Source organism: Protopterus annectens, chromosome 1.part0 (genome assembly GCF_019279795.1).
Source record: "Protopterus annectens isolate FY-2018-M chromosome 1.part0, PAN1.0, whole genome shotgun sequence".
Classification (NCBI taxonomy): Eukaryota; Metazoa; Chordata; order Ceratodontiformes; family Protopteridae; genus Protopterus; species Protopterus annectens.
In genome coordinates, this window is record NC_056725.1 from 454,213,767 (window position 1) to 454,230,933 (window position 17,167).

The following is a 17,167-nucleotide window of genomic DNA, read 5'->3' on the forward strand; positions in this document are numbered from 1 at the left end:
AGTACCTCAGGATGTTGCGTCTCATGGTATCTATGATTTTTGCATTATCCCTGGCAAGACTCCATATGAGAAAGAGACAGTGGTATCTGAAGTCTCTTAAGTACCACTTCTTTCATTCTATAGGTCCCTGTTTATGATGCAGGAAACCCATACTATGTATTTAAAATTATTGGAAACAGTCACCATCCAACCCAATACAATATTTATGGGCAACTTTAATTACCCCACCATTAACTGGGAATCATATATGACACCAAACGTACAGGCACAGAGATTCCTGGATTTTGCAAACTCAAACTCCCAGGACCAGATTGTCAATTCACCAACAAGGGGTGCAACCATACTGGATGTGGTCTTCATTAATATGTGAGAGTGCTGCACACCCCCTAGTGTAATGTCTTCTCTGGTAAAGTAAGATCACAAAATGGTCTCCTTTGAAGTAAAAGTAAAACCTGGAATATTCAGGGACTACTCTAAGACTAACTTCCCGCTATTAAGCGATAACCTGGCAAAATTTCAAGCCCCCATAAACCCTGAGAACACTGCTGCCTATGCAGAACTGTTCACAGAAACCATATACAAGCATGTTAATAGCTGCATAGAGGCAACAGGCAGCAGTGTTCTCAGAAACCATAACCAAGCATGTTAATAGCTGCATAGGGGCAGCTGTACCCACCAGGAAGAAGTACAGAACTAACTCAGAAAACAAGCCACGGTAGTGGAATCACAGCATCTGTAGGCTGTATAACAGAAGGAAGAAAATCATGGCAAAAATTAGGAGGTGCAACACCCAGCAAGATAAAAGCACTCATCAAACTAAAAAAAACAACTCGGAGCACTAATAAAGTCTACCAAAGCCAAATTTGAGGTAAATTTGGCTTCCCAGACCAAGAACAACCACAAGGCATTCTTTACCTACGTTTGCAACCTCAAAGGCAATACACAGTTGTGTACAGAGCTCATCGTAAAGGGAGCCACCTGTACTGGGCCAGAAGATATAACAAACCTACTGGCCGACAAATTCACCTCCAACTTTACCCCTCTCTCCCCCCATCAACCTTCCCTCAGGAAATATCATCAGATATAACTCCCCCTGCTATCACTAGGGAACAGGCCCTTAATGCTGTCTCGAAGGCCAAGAACACTGCATAAATGGGCTCAGACAGCATTAAAGGATGCCTTCTAAATACCATGAAATGTGATCTATCAGGCCATCTGGAATTGCTGTTTAACTGTAGCCTCCAAAGAGGTTTCGTGCCTCTTCAATGTATAACAGCAACAGTCATTCCTCTGCACAAAGGTGGGACATCTACAGACCCATAAGTCTCAGTAGTCTGATATGCAAAGTCGTGGAAAGAATTATGGAAATGATCAGTAATGACATTGGAAATCTTCAGACACTGGACCTAACCCAATTTGGTTTCAAGGGCAGATCATGCCTACTCAACCTGGTGGACTTCTTTGAGAAGGTCACCAAAGCAATGGATGAGGGCAAAATGGTTCACACTGCCTACCTTGACCTGGCCAAGGCATTTGACACAATCTCCCATTTGGGCACTGTTGACAAACTTAAGAGGTTAGGTACAAACCCTTATGTCACCTGGTAGATAGCCAGCTGGCTCACAAACAGAGGACCCAGGAAGTTAGAATTGGAGAGTCCACCTCTACAAAGAGTCCAGTCATGAGCAGAGTCAGTCGGGGATTGGTTCTGGGACTGCTGCTTTTTGGCATTTACTTCTCTGAAGTTAAGACCAATGTCAGTGGCCACTGGCTGACTAACAGATCAGGAGGTCTTCCATGATTTGCATCCTCTATGAACAGTCATCTGGCAAAAGTCTGCTCCAAGATTCCATGCAAGAAGGTCCAGAGTACAGATGTCTTTTCCTTTCCTTTGACAGGAATGTTCCTTTATGCTTTTCCACCCTTTCCACTGATATTAAGGGTACTTCTGAACATTCAGAAGGAATCCCCCAAGTTCATTGTAGTGACCCCCTTCTGGATTTGGCCACAGTGGTTCTCCCTTTTGTTTGGAAATGGCATGGTGCAATTACCATCAGTTTACACACAGAATGGATCTAGTGACACAAGAACAGGGAAGTTTGATACACCCCAACCCCACTCAACTTCATCTGGATGATAGGGTCTAAATTCCATGTAGGGACCTGTTTACTGGGGATATGCAGCAGGTAGTTATGGAGGCAAGGAAGCCTGCTGTTAAAAAATCCTGTATTAGTAAATGGAAAAGATTTTATAGCTGGTGTCAGCAACATAAGTAGCACCCATTGTTCACTAATATTTCTCTAGTTTAGCAATATTTGTTTATTACTATCCTATAGCCTTTTTTACTTCTCCATGAAGGTTCATTTGTTAGCCATTTCAGCATGTCTGCCCTTTGATCTCCCTCTTGCAGTGCAGTCTCATGTGAAAATGTTTTTGAATAGCATTTTGCATAAGAGACATCCAAGAAAATAGGTGGTTCCTTCTTGGGATCTTAATTGTGTGTTAGAGAAGCTAACACTTGCTACATTTGAAGCAGCTCTTTGGTTGACTTGAGGTTCTTAACATGGAAAATTGTTTTACTGATTGTTCTGACTTCTGCAAGAAGAGTATCTGAATTGCAAACTCTTATGGCAAGTCAATCAAAACCTCATTTTTCCACAGATACAGGGTATCTTTGAAAACTAATCCATTCATGCCCAAAGTGGTATCCAAGTTTGAATTTAAAACTATTCATCCCCGTTTTCTTTTTTGTACCCAAAAATAAAGGAAAAAGGATAATCCGTACCCTGGATGTCCACAGACAACTCTGGTACTGTCTTGACAGAACAAACTCTTTTGTACCTTTGGATCAGTTTTGTCCCTTCTCCTTACCCTCACAAGAAACAATCTGTCTCGAAACAGGCTATTTCCATATGGTTGTTTCAGGCTATTACCTTGTTATTTGTACCAAAACAAACCTATTTCAGGCAGGTTCATGGCTCACTCTACCAGAGCCTCAGTGTCATCTATAGCTTTTTGGAAAGAGTTGGATGCTAGAAGTATTCTAGAAGCAACAACTTGGTCCTCTCTACATACGTTTACAAAGCACTATAGGTTTGCTTACTTTTCTAGGTCTAGATCAGGCTTTGTTAGTACCATTCTAAAGGGGCACCTGGACCCTTCCCCTTCCACCTCCCAAATGTTGTAAGCTAGGGTATTCGACCCATAAAGATGAGGCTTACAGCAGCAGTGATCAATATGATGAACACAGTATGGTTGTGTAAGTAAACTTACCGTAACAGTAGATGTTTGAATGATCACTGCTGCAGTAGCTGCCCATTCATTTATACCCACTTAGTTTTTTTAGAGTATGTTATTTTACCTGTGGGTGTATGGGTGGGTGTGGGTGTGGTTGTGCAAATATATATCTACTCGGATTTGTGGCCTTTCAGATCTTCTCCATCCTGCCTTAGTTGCCATAAAATCTCTGAAGGGCTTGGCACTCGTATCTGTCTTTTTAGGGAGCTCTGCTTGAGATGTCTGAGTCTGTGTGTGTCAAAGGTGCCCTGAAAGTTTGGAAGCTGTCCAGCCTTTATATCCTTGGCAGAATATAATCTGTACAGTTAGGGCTGCTGCAGCAATGATGTTTGGAACATCTACTGTCATGGTAAGTTTACTTAGGTAACTGTACTTTGTCAACTTTCTAAATTTATAAGCACAGTATTTAAATTGTATCCCAGCTTTCATACTTTGGTTCCCTCATTATGTTTAGCTTTATTGGAATTCTTGCGCTAAGAAGGTATGGAGGAAGACAATGGAGGGGCCAATGGAGCAAACTGCACAAAGCAAAAAGCTGCAGATTTCTGATACCTAGAATTACTCCTATGCCCAAACTGACTGACATGAGCAGTATTGCTGTCAAGCTAAAGATGCTTTCAGGACAGTGCAGAAACAGCATGTAGCAATTGTTCTGCCCATGTACAGTGGGTATTGATCCAAGGAGTGCATGTCTACAAGGGTCTTGCACAGCTGTCATATACATTTGCTGCTCCCCAAAATCATATGGTTGCTAAATGCTGTATAGTAGATTGATTGACATGATTTTGTTTTTTAGCCTAACTTATTTTTGGTAACTCCTCTTCCTCGTTCCTTTTGGTACCAGCTCCTCTGCTTTGTGCACTTCACTTCAGTAATATGTCTGTCAGCAATTAAAACATGTCTGCCAAAGCAACTCGGCCATTCAAAGTTGGACATCTAGTTTAAGGTTGGGTGCTGGCAAGGCATAAATGGCCACATGGCCCAGTTGCCTCGTATTTTCCATTTCTGTGATTTCTTATGTGCGAGACTTCAATTGAGGTAATGGGCACTGGAAAGAGCATTTTCCGTGATGCATAGTTTGTCTCTCTCAGTTGCAAGTGTTTTTGTCAGTCCTTCATTCTTAATCTTCCTAAAGGACAAAAATATGTAATTGTAAACTATCCTGTCGTTTATGCCTAAGGTAGTTACTGAGACAAACCTCAGTTTGTCAACCTGCCAGTATTCTCTCCTATTTAAACAGGGTCAAGTATTCCTTACATCGAATGGATGCCCATAGACAGCAGAGGTTTTATGTGTGTGGAATCAAATCTCAGGAAACACTCTCTTATTTTTTTCTACTTAAAATTAAGTTAAGTTTCGAACGTTACGTTATCCTAACTGTTGACTGAGTGCATTAAATACTGTTAAGAGAAACATTAAATTAGCACTTAAGACATTAATGGAAACTAAAACTAACCATATTAACATTTTTTTCATTTTATATACATGATGTTTTGCAAATGTTATCTTTCTTTATAACAAATGTAATTCAGTCCAACATTATATAAATTACTTAATTCCTGCCTTTTCTTAAACATCACTCCTCTTCCTGGACATTATTTTGCATGGATTGATTATTTGCACAAATTCCATTTATTTCTATGTAATAAGATTTTGGTTTCTATTTTCTAGTAGTTGTTTTTTTTTTTTTTTTTTTGCAGCCAGTAGAATTAAACTTAATAAGGCCTTACACTGTCTAAGCAATTCAGATCCTATGTTCCAGCTCAAAAGAATAATTTCCTTTGTCAAAGCCCACCCCCCATATTTCTGACAGAATATTCTGTAGGGAATTTTTTAAATCTGCCAACTCTTTACACCCCCCCCCCACCAGAAAAAATGTTCCCAGTTATCTCTTTGTTCCCCATCACACCTCCAATATTCACTGTCTACTTGAGGAAGAATTCTTTGGAGTCTTCTTGGGGCCTAAAAATTCCTATGCAAACATTTCCAAGCAAAAATCCTAAACTTTTTGGACTTTGCATACTTGGGCACCATACATATGTCCTCCCATAATTCCCTTTTAAATTGCTTTTTCACTCTTTTCTAAATCTTTTCTAACCTCCTGCAATTGATTTTTATAGTTAGCATGCAATATTTTATATGCCATAATAATTATCCTTTTTTACTGCAGCTTCTGTTCTAGATTCAAGGCAATGGCTACCTCTTAGACATTTTTCAGAAATGCATCCGTATCTGATATTTGTACAGCAGCTAGTTGGGCTCCACTGAATACATTTACAAGACAGTACAAGCTGGATATTATTCCTAGAATTTCAGCCTTACTAAGGGACTACAGTTGTCAGGGGTATATTCCCATGAAGGTAGCAACCCAGAAGGATATGTTTAGGACTCAAATGAAAGATAAAGGTTACTGTAGTGATATATCGAGATGGGGAGGTCCATATACCTCCCCATCCTCTTGCTGAAATGAACTTGAGATCTACTAGTAATCTGTTTAGTTCTGCTATGTTGTATCTCAGTGTAATAGAGAGCTGGAGGGGAAGCTAACTGGCAGAACATCATTGGTAAAAGGAGAGGAAAGGAGCTAGCAACCTAAGAATAGTTTCAGGTGGTAAGCTGCTTTAGTCTTGCTGTTGGCAAGGTTTGTCCTGCTCTTCCAGACTTACCATTGTGATAAGTTGTATCTGCTCTTAACAAAATGCACTCTTCCTCAAGGTACTGCAACATTGGAGTAGGTATATTAAGATAGGTGTTGGGATTAAAGATCCCACACAGTAGGACTTTTTTTTCCTATGTATAGATGAGTTTTTAATATTCCAGGAAATGTTAATTTTAAAGCGTGTTGTTAATTTCAATTCTTCGTCTGCTGCTAACCTACTATTAAAATTCAAAACTTTATCTATTACCATAAATTTGGGACTGCCATTACATTTGTCATTCATGTAATGTCTGCCCCATGCATTAGTATCATCATTCTTTCGGACAGCATACAAGTGCTCTCTAATTCTTTTGTAAAATTCTCTAGTTGTCATACCAATATAATAATAGGTACATTGTGTGCAGATGGAAAGATAAACAACAAACTTCATCATGCAAACATTTTCATTGAAAACTTGTATTTTGGTATTATTTATGCACAGTAAAGTTTGCCCTTTATATATATATATATATATATATATATATATATATATATATATATATATATATACTTACAATATTTACAATTTAAACACTTTGTCACCCTTTCTTGTTTTGTATGTAAATATTTAACCTTATCTTGAAAAACATTTTTCAAACTCTTTCCCTTTTTGTTAACAAAAATGGGCTCATCTGCAACTATCTCCCTTATATCTGGAAAACTAGCTATAATTTTCCAGTTGATTTTAAGCAAATATTTAATCTGCCCACCATCTATGGAGTATGGTACAACCATTCCTAACCCATAGTCTTTTGCTCCGTTGTCTTTCTTTTTAGACTTCTGAATAGTACCCATATTATCTGTTGTACCAAACAACCACTTGCTGTTTCTAATTAGCCGTACTTCTCTACTTTCAGTTTCTATCAGTTATTTTGGATAACCCCCAACTAAAAACTTCTTACATAACATTCTGATCTCTTCTTCATACCTCTTATCACAATCTGTTAAATCATTAACTCTTTTTAACTGTCCTGCTACAATATTATTTTAACATAACTTGGATGCATACTACTAAAACTTAAATAAGCATTACTTTGAACACTATTTTTATATATCTTGGTAAAAAAAACTTCTTACCCTGTTTATATACCTCAACATCCAAATAACAGATACTATAATAACTATAATTCCAAGTGAATTTCAAATATTCACATGGATTATTAATTTCTTCGAAAAAACATGTCACCTCTCCAAATAAAAAAAAAAAGGTCATCAATAAAACGACCATAAAACAATACCTGACTGTAATACCTACTTGCTTTAATATACAATTTTTCCCATTTTGTCATAAACAAATTGGTATAGCTGGGAGCCATACTGGCCCCCATCGCTACCCCGTTAATTTGCTGGTAAAAATTACTATTAAATTCAAAAAAATTGTAAGATAATATTATATCCAAAATTTCTAAAATAATAGATGTTTCATCCTTGTTGTAATGGTTTGATTCCATCAGCTCCATTCTCATAAAATCTACCCCTATATCATTAGGTATCATGGTGTACAACGACTTTACATCCATAGTCATCAATATATCTCTGTACTCTACTTCTATTGTATTAATATTTTTCACAAAAGCAAAGGTATCCCTAATATATGCTTCCCCTGTTTTCACTATTTCTTTTAACTTTTTGTCAATATATATGGCCATTGCCACTGTTTTACATCCCCACTGGCAACAGTCGGCCTAAGCGGAGGATTATCCAAAACTTTATGTATTTTAGGCAAGCCAAATATTTTGCTGATTGTAGGATTATCTTTAGTGAAAAATCCCGTTACTTTTTGGCTAATCCTATTTTCACATAACCATTCTTCCACCACTTCATCAATAAACCTGTAACACTTCTTTATGAAGTCCAATGTTACCTCTTTGTAATAGTGTGCATCTTGCAATAATTCAGACATAGCATTTATATAAGCAATTTTATCAAACATCACTATTACATTTCCCTAGTCTGCTTTTAGTAATACAATGCTATCATCATTACTTAAACTATTCAAGGCAACACATTCTTCATATGATAGATTGAAAAAAATTGTTAACAGGTTTATTCAACAGCAGTTCTCTGATTTGGACTTCCATTACATACTGAAAGGCCTCTAATTCTGGCCTTAGTGGGAGGGGGGAAGTTAAAACAACTAGGTCTGCAATAAACATTAGGCTGCATAATATTTCAAACACTTTCATCTGTATTAAACAAACATTTTAAATTCAGCCTTCTCACAAAGTCCTTCAAATTATTTTTAGTTTTGCAAATATGGTCTCTAGATGTGGGCACAAAAGTCCAACCTTTGCTAAGGACCAAAATATCATAAAAACCTAACAGTCTATGCGAAAGATTTACAATTTTAAAGTCACATTCAGAAAATGTACATTGTGTTACTACTGGTGTTTCAACTTTTTCTTCCACCCAACATTGCTCTGAAACTTTTTCCTTTTCTTCTGCATATTTTTCTTCACTGGCCCTGATGTTACTTGAGTCCATGAACGCTTGCCCGTGCTTGTGTCCTGATAAACATTTATCCCCTGAAAAGGATGTGTATTGCTGGCGGCACCAGAAAGAAAACCAGTAGTCAACTTCTCTGTATCTCTTGTATTGGAAACGTGTATAGTAGGCACCACCTCACCCTGCTTTTGTCGCTCATTCACAGACTTCTCAGACCCAAAAGCATTTGCTGAAACATTACTTCCTTGTTCTGGCACGTTCACAAAAGCATTTGCCGAAACATTACTTCCTTGTTCCGGCACGTTCACAACCGTTTTATCATCACCGGCAGAAGAATTAAAGGTGTATGCAGTACCTTGCTCATATTCGTAGTGATCCCTTTCATACTTTTTCAACTTCCTATTCTTGAGTATCTCATTTTCCTTATTTAATTTGTCTTGAATAAGACAAATTTTGGTGTCAAAATTCTCTTCTTCCTTTATTTTTTCATCTAGCTCGTGAATTTTTTTGCTTGTAATAGTCTACCAGCATAACCATATACTCGATGCCAGCCTTTTGATTAAGCTGAACCCATTTGTCAACGAGCTCACTTGGCAAGTCATTCCCTATCGGTGTCTTATTAATCCTCAAGCCCTTCGGCACTCTTTGAGTTGAAATACTGCTCTTGAAAAACAACACATCCCACTGCAGCCTTTTAAGTTTTACCAGAGCTCTTACTAAAGATACAAAACGATTAGTGAGATTTAAATTGACTTGCCTGTTGTTACTGGTAGTTTGCATTTTGTCCATAAAAAGATTAACAGGAGCAGCAAGGCAACTGCTTAATAGCTCATCCCTCATCACACAGAAATCATGTTGCAAACAGTTCAAATTGCTCTTGCTAATGGCTGGACTCTTTCCAGCCATTCCGGTGTTACTCACATTCCCTTTTTTATCCGACACAAAAGTACCATTAGGTGTATCATGGAGCATAAAACCTGATGGCAAAACCAAAAAACTGCTATCCGGTTGGCTGCTCATAACTCCAGTCCCAACGAAATTGCAATAAAATGGAAAGTTCAGCAACAAAACCAAAGAATTCAAACAACAAGGAATAAAATTCTCACAGCAGCCTTTATTCACCAAGATAAGCAGCACCTTATTCAGTAAGCGCTTTCGTCATGCAAAGACTTCTTCAGACTGAATAAAGATTGTTCCACATTAAACACTTTAAATACTAAAATTTCAACCAATTAATTAATTAACTAAACAATTATCTTAAAGATGAAAATCCATTAAAAAATGCATTTTAGAATTATTAAACATTCATAACTTAAAACACTTGACTTCCACATAACTATTAACATTCAGGATTTTATGGTAATAGATAAAGTTTTGAATTTTGATAGTAGGTTAGCAGCAGACGAAGAGTTAAAATGGAAAGAATACTGGTGGATTGTGAAATTAGATGCAAGTCGCTATCCTGGGTTGAATGATAAAGAAAATTTTAAAGTTTATTTAAAAAGAAAAAGGTTAAAACATTAACATATTACAATTCTGAATGTTAATAGTTATGTAGAAGTCAAGTGTTTTAAGTTATGAATATTTAATAATTCTAAAATGCATTTTTAATGGATTTTTATCTTTAAGATAATTGTTTAGCTAATTTCCATTTTATTGCAGTGTTGTTAATTTCTCTGTACCTTTTAGGTAAAAAGTTTTGGACAATTCAGTCTATTTTATGTAGCACACAGTGAAATGGCTGCTGTTTGAAAATTCTAATACATATGTACATACATACACACACACATATCCACACATGTATGATTATAGCATGAATGCTCAGCATGTTAATTGGTCGAAACAAATGATAGACCTCAATATGTCAATATTCATTTCACCGACAACAAAATAATTGAAAAGCAAAACAAATTGCTTTGCCTTCAGACTGTAACCCTATCGAGCCATTCAGATCAAATTTGTCTGAATAGAGGTTATGTTGCAGTAAAGGTTTTTCTTTGTTAAGATAAATAGTTAGGCTTGGCATGCATTAATAAGGTGGGCAGGGGGTTAACCTTAACCCTGTACCTGTCCTTGCCCCAACCTTAACCTCGCATCATACCTTAGAAAAAGTATTTCAGTTGCATTACTGCACTGCCTGGACACTCAGCAGTCACTTGTACACACACCACTAAATCTTTCGCTTTACCTAACTCTTACTGTTAACTCCCAAACACTTGCCCATACACTACAGCTATCCTGTTACTTAACCCTTCCTCAAACCCGAGTACACAATCCCACATCTACTATACAGTCACTTGCCTTTGTCAACAAAACACACAGTTGACTATAACTCCGATTTCTCAGATTTGCGGTTCACACAAACTGTCCTGCTCCACACTTTGTCAACCAAAGAAACATTCAATAAAATATAGTCCAACCATATACATACATATGTATGTACGTATGTATGTATGTATATATATATATATATATATATATATATATGCACATATACATATATATATATATATATATATATATATATATATATATATATATACATATATACATATATATATATATATATATATATATATATATATATATATATATATATATATATATATATATATATATATATATATATATATATATATATATTTGTACAATTAAACCACAGGGAAGACTAGTACTTTGTGAATAAAAATAAAAATTGCTGGCTGAGATTCCTTAAAGTCAGGAAAAAGAACTGTGGACAAGCTAATTAAAGTAATCAAGCATATGTGTAGCTTATTTAGAAATCAGTACTTCTTTAGTAAAAAAATAGAAGATATTAATTAGATGATTGCTTTTAGTCTTAACTGTGATGAATCCTATTACTGAAAAACACTTGGATGTTGTATTGACTTTTGATTATTAACCACCATTATTGTACTTCATATGTAAACTCTGAGCTTACAGTTGAAGGACGTACACAAAGCATTCTACCCTAAGATACATTTGTAAAATCATGTTACATAAGTATTACTTACCATTCATTTTGTATTGTTGTCAGGCAGCACTTGTTTAGAGCAAGTCTATGTTTTCATGGCTTGTTTGGGAACTTCAGGGTGATAAAGACTTTCTGAGACTGTTACAGTATAAAGGTGAACGTTGTGGGTGTTAAATTCTTGCTTTGTGCTGTAAAAGACTAAACTGCTCTACCATGTTTTGCAGCTAACAAGGGTGTGGTTAGGAAGAAGTATAAAAAGACAATATGACAATATTGCAATTTCAGAGTTAGTTTTCAAATCACTACATCACATACAAGAAGTCAGATAGGAAATGTTTTCATAACTAAAGAAACTTTTTTTTCCTCGTTTGTGCATTTACAGAGGAACAGCGTAAGCAAGGAGTAAAGGAATGGCTGGATACTTTGAATTTATGCAGTGATTACTACAGCCCTGAACTGCTGTTAACTGTTGGAGCTGTTATTGTTGAAGAGATGAGGGCTGCTGTGGAAGCAGAAACTGGGTTCCGATGTTCTGCTGGAATTTCACACAATAAGGTACATATGTGTGTGCTTTGTAGTATTCTTAGCAAGGATGACATTTTTTTACTCACTGTTTTTTTTTTTTTTTGCACAGTGGAGAGAGAGAGAGAGAGAGGCTGGTGCATGCAATTTTTAAACCTTGCCTAACTCTACTAGTATTTAGGCTGGAGTTCATGATATAAATTCTACAGCATGCACAGAGTTGCTTGAGAGGCAGTGTCACATTGGATGAGATATGTCCTTGGTTTCTCATTGCCTCCACATTGTAGTTTACAATTGATGTTTCAGTAGATTGTGGTAATGTTGCCCAGGCGTGCACATGCTGAGCATGGCTAACATAACTGAAACATTTTAGATGACTTTCATGAGTCACTGGTAGTGTCTAGCTTGGGAGATTGATGTCTAGCTTGGGAGATTGAAGTATAGAATCATAGCAGAGCACATGAAGTGTAAATAGTGAGAGAGTACCATCTGCCATTCGCCATACACTAATAGGCAGAAGCTTTGGCTGCTTACTGTTGTTTTTTCTAGTTATTGTGAGTTTAAACAGAAAGCTTCATCACTGATTTATGAAAACACTCATTCTTAAAATGTGTGTAGACATGTACAACTTTACCTTATTGCATTGTGAGACAGTGCGGAAATCGTTCTTTGTCAGTGCAGTTAGTTGCGGATGCTTATGCTTGCCCATATTCCTACTTGTCTCTGTTGATGTTCGTCTGTTTGTCTGAATATCTTTCATATTAGTGACTTAGGTAAGACAGTCTTTAGTAAGGTTGTTGTTTAATACTGATGGGAACCAAGAACAGAAAGTAGATGTGGAAACATGACATTACAGAGCAAAACAGTGTTCTGTAGTTACATCGGTAACCTCAGAGGTAAGGCCCAGATTTGCACTGAACTCATAGTTAATGGTACTACACATATGGAACCTGTGGATATAGCAAACCTACTGGCTGACAGGTTCAGTGAAAACGTCACTCCCCTGTCCCCACCACATATACCTCAAAGCATCTCTAACACCTGTTCCCCACTTAGTATCTCCAAGGAGCATGTCTTAAATGCCCTCTCCAAGGCCAAAAACACAGCCTCTATGGGACTAGACAACATCCCGGCCTGTGCTCTGCATGGTTTAAAACAGGAATCAGCATCATCATTGAGCACGCTTTTTAATCACAACCTAGGCACTGACTTCCTCCCAGCGGAATGGAAAACAGCTACCATCATCCCTTTGCACAAAGGGGGTGCATCCACGGAACCTGGGAACTATAGACCCATTAGCCTGACCAGCCTTTTTTGCAAGGCCATGGAATGAATCATCATGGACCTTATTAACAAGGATACAGGAAATCTCCAAATGTTTGACCCCACCCAGTTGGCTTTGTCAAGGGGAGATCATGCCTGTTAAACTTGGTGGACTTCTTCAAGACAGTCACCAAAGTCCTAGACAAGGGCAAATCTGTGCAGACAGCCTACCTAGACTTAGCCAAGGCGTTTGATACAATCCCCCACTCAGGCATCATTGATAAACTCACCCAGCTGGGTATCAGCCTATATATTGTCAGGTGAATTGCAAACTGGCTCACTGATAGAACTCGCACGGCCAAAATAGGGGAATCCACCTCCTCCAGCAGACCTGCAACCAGTGGTGTTTCGCAGGGATCGGTTCTGGGACCCCTACTGTTCAGAATCTACTTCAACAAAGTATAGTCTAAAACTAAAGGACTATGGCTGACAAAGTTTGCTGATAGCTGCAAACTGGGAGCAGTCATTGAAACCACTAGCGATGTCGACATTGTGCAATAAGGTTTTATGCTGACTAATGACTGGGGCCAAAGTCATGTTCTTAATGCATTTTTTTTTTTTTTAGCATTAAGTTTATCATCTCTTTCGGCAAGGGTGATATTCCTGCAAACTACCACATCAATAGCAATACCCTAAGCACACAGTCAGTGGTGAGAAATCTGGGCACACAGGGTGACAGCAAACGTAAATTCAGTCACCATGTATCCATAGTGGTAAGAAGGGCATTTTGTATTACTCATCTCATAAGTAAGGGCATTGCTTCCAGAAAAGAGGTTATACCCCTCCCCCCCGTACTCTTCCCTCATTAGGCCAATAATAGAGTACAATGCTCCCTTTGGTATGTTTCTATCCAAACTCCTGCAGCAATTGGAGAGACCACAAAGATTCCTTACTAAGAAAATTCAGGATCTTCAAGATCTGTCTTATGTGGACAGACTGAAATCATTGCCACTTTACTCTGTGTCATACAGACTGCTCAGAGGTAACCTGTGCCTTCCATATAGAGTAATCTGTGACCTAGCTTTAATGGAAGTGCTGCACATTTGCAAGTCAAATGGCACACAGGTCACTCGCTCAAAGAACCTTAACGTGTTGTGTGACATCAGTAGAACATGCTGGAGAGACAGATTCATCTTACAGAGGTTGCCCAACCTTTGGAACAAGCTTCCTGTTCATGTTAAACAAAGCCCCTAGTTGGTCCTATTTAAGCATAATTTGGATGATTTGTTGGGTAACTGGAAATTCATCCCAGGGGTTCCACCTGTGTCCCTTTTGGACAGGAGAAGTAGGCATTGATTTTAGTGTCTGATTGAACCAGACAGCATTGGGAACATGGGTTGAAGTTGGCTAAGCTTCTAACGGCCCTGGGACCATTAGCATAGTAACCTTCTATGATCCACTGGTACAGTTCATGCAGTTTTTTTGAAGGAGAGGTGGGTGAAGTTTGGCATAATCTTGTTGATATGGATGCTTCTAGTAAAATCTCATTCTTAGCAGCAAAGTGTGACCATGGTTATCTATGTATGCTAACTAATCACCCTTTGAGGCGGTGGAGGGTGTTACACTGTGCTATAAATATTTATGTAATCCTGCATTACCATAAAAAATATGTTGAACGGTAAAACATTTCTGGAAATTCCTCATTATTTTACATCATAATTGGGTTTGTTTTACTGCATGTCTGTAGTCCTCTTTTTTTTTTTTAATAATTGTAATACTGTTGCAGGCATTCATGCTAGGCATATAGTTGCATGACATGATCAGATGGCAGACATGAAATGAGAGGGTATGGTTGACATAGAAGGTTATCATGCAACATTTTCATACCAGCATGGTACGAAATAATGCCGTTACATGAAGATTGAGAATTGTTTTATTTTTAGCTGATTCATTTAATTTTGTCATATGGCTTTTCAATTCTAGTGTTTTGCTGGTTGTAAAGATGTCAGAAATGATGCAGCCTCTTGGAATGTCTGTGTGCTAATATTTATTACCTTTTTTGTTAATTGGCTGTATGGATTGCTCAGTGGGCTCTTTTTTGCCATGATTCTAATGAAAAAGAATGTACAAAAGATTGTATCTGTGTGTGTGTGCATGCGTATATATATATTCATATATGTAGGTATCTAACCCATTAGAAACACAGCACAGTGAACCTCCCTTAATCTGCCACAGTGCGGTGAAAATGCACTGATCGACATTACTAAAATTTCAAAGCTACACCCATCAAGCAAGCTACCCAATACCCCCTAGATTGCATAATTCAGGACATGCATTCTGTACATTGTTCATGAAAAGTCACTGCAGAATTGTTTCAGTCACAGTAGCAGCTGTAACAACCTTTAGAATCAACAACCTGCAGTTGCTGCATTGAAATACATACAATACTCCAACCACATTCAGACATGCACATGGACGCATACACCCACACCAATGCAAAATATGTGCTTTATATGGAAGACCCTACTTTCTGTGTCCTTTAGGATGGAGGCTTCACCCTCCGCACTTTGTGTGTATGTATGTATGTATTTATGTGTGTGTGTGTGTGTGTGTGTGTGTGTGTGTGTGTATATATATATATATATATATATATATATATGTGTGTGTGTGTGTGTGTGTATATATATATATATATATATATATATATATATATATATATATACATACATACATACATACAGACATATATAAACCCATTAGAAACACAACACAGTGAACCTCCCTTAATCCGCACTTTGTGTGTATGCATGTATGTATATATACGTGTGTGTGTGTGTGTGTGTGTGTGTGTGTGTGTGTGTGTGTGTGTGTGTGTGTATATATATATATATATATATATATATATATATATATATATATATAATTTTTTTTTTTTATTTTACATTTGTTGACTGGGATAGTCCAACTGGATGCATGTCCATTTTCAGGGGAGGCCCAGGGAGAAAAGCTCCAAGGGTAAGCAGATACAGCATTACATAATACCAGCATTACATATTACAGACTATTTACAGAGATTACATAAGTAAGCAAGTTAAACAAGTTCCACAGGTTACAGTTAATCCTGAGCGCAAGTCAGGATTAAATTAAATTACACAGTAAACTGGTTAACAGATTTTTTACACATTTAGAGATAGTTAGCCAGGCTTGATACATTGACATAGCCAGTTAAGTGACAAATGCTGTTTGAGTCTAGTTTTAAATTGACCTAAGATGGAAAGTAAGGTAATATCAGCTGGAAGAGAGTTCCAGGATCTACTTACAGAGTTTGCAAAGAGAGACTCACCGGCTGTGTTATTAATTTTGCTAGTCTGAATTAGTAGTTTGTTAGAGGATCGAAGTGGTCTAGGATTGTTATAGGGGGTGATAATATTTTTAATAGCAGGAGTATTGTCTGGATTATAGAGGATTTTATAGGCCATAATCAATTGGTTATACTGGATTAGGATGGGTAGTTCAAGCCACCCAAGCTGATTTAGATTGATGCAATGATGTGTCCTAAAAGGCAGCCCAGTGGCAAACTTGGCAATTTGGTTGTAGCAAATTGAGAGTTTGTTCAGGACAGTCTTGTTTAAATTCGAGAGTAGAGGGGATGCATACAGAAGGGTTGAAAGAAGGTTGAAAGCGAGCTATGGCAATTTTAGCTGGAGGGGTTAGGAAGGCTTTTATTCTGTAAAGTGACCCTAGTTTTGTATTGATGGTTTTGATAGTTTGGTTAACATGTAGGTCAAATTTTAGATTATTGTCTATGATGACACCTAATAGTTTTGTAGATGGGTCAGGGGAGATTATTGTGCCATCATTTGATTTTATGGTAAAGGTGAAAGTGGTAGACCTACGTGTTGGTGAAAATAACAGCATTTTAGTTTTTTTGGGATTTAGGATCAGACTATGTTCAGAAAGCCAGTTTT

At 37.4% G+C, this 17,167-nt stretch overlaps 1 protein-coding gene across 1 annotated transcript in view; it reads left to right on the forward strand.

Moving 5' to 3' along the window:
• Positions 1-17,167, forward strand: part of POLH (DNA polymerase eta) — a 650,423-nt gene that overhangs the window by 185,120 nt on the left and 448,136 nt on the right. Inside the window, exon 4 of the mRNA XM_044060378.1 lies at positions 11,797-11,969. Within this exon, the coding sequence (XP_043916313.1) occupies positions 11,797-11,969 (173 nt within the window). The remainder of the gene's footprint in view (positions 1-11,796; positions 11,970-17,167) is intronic.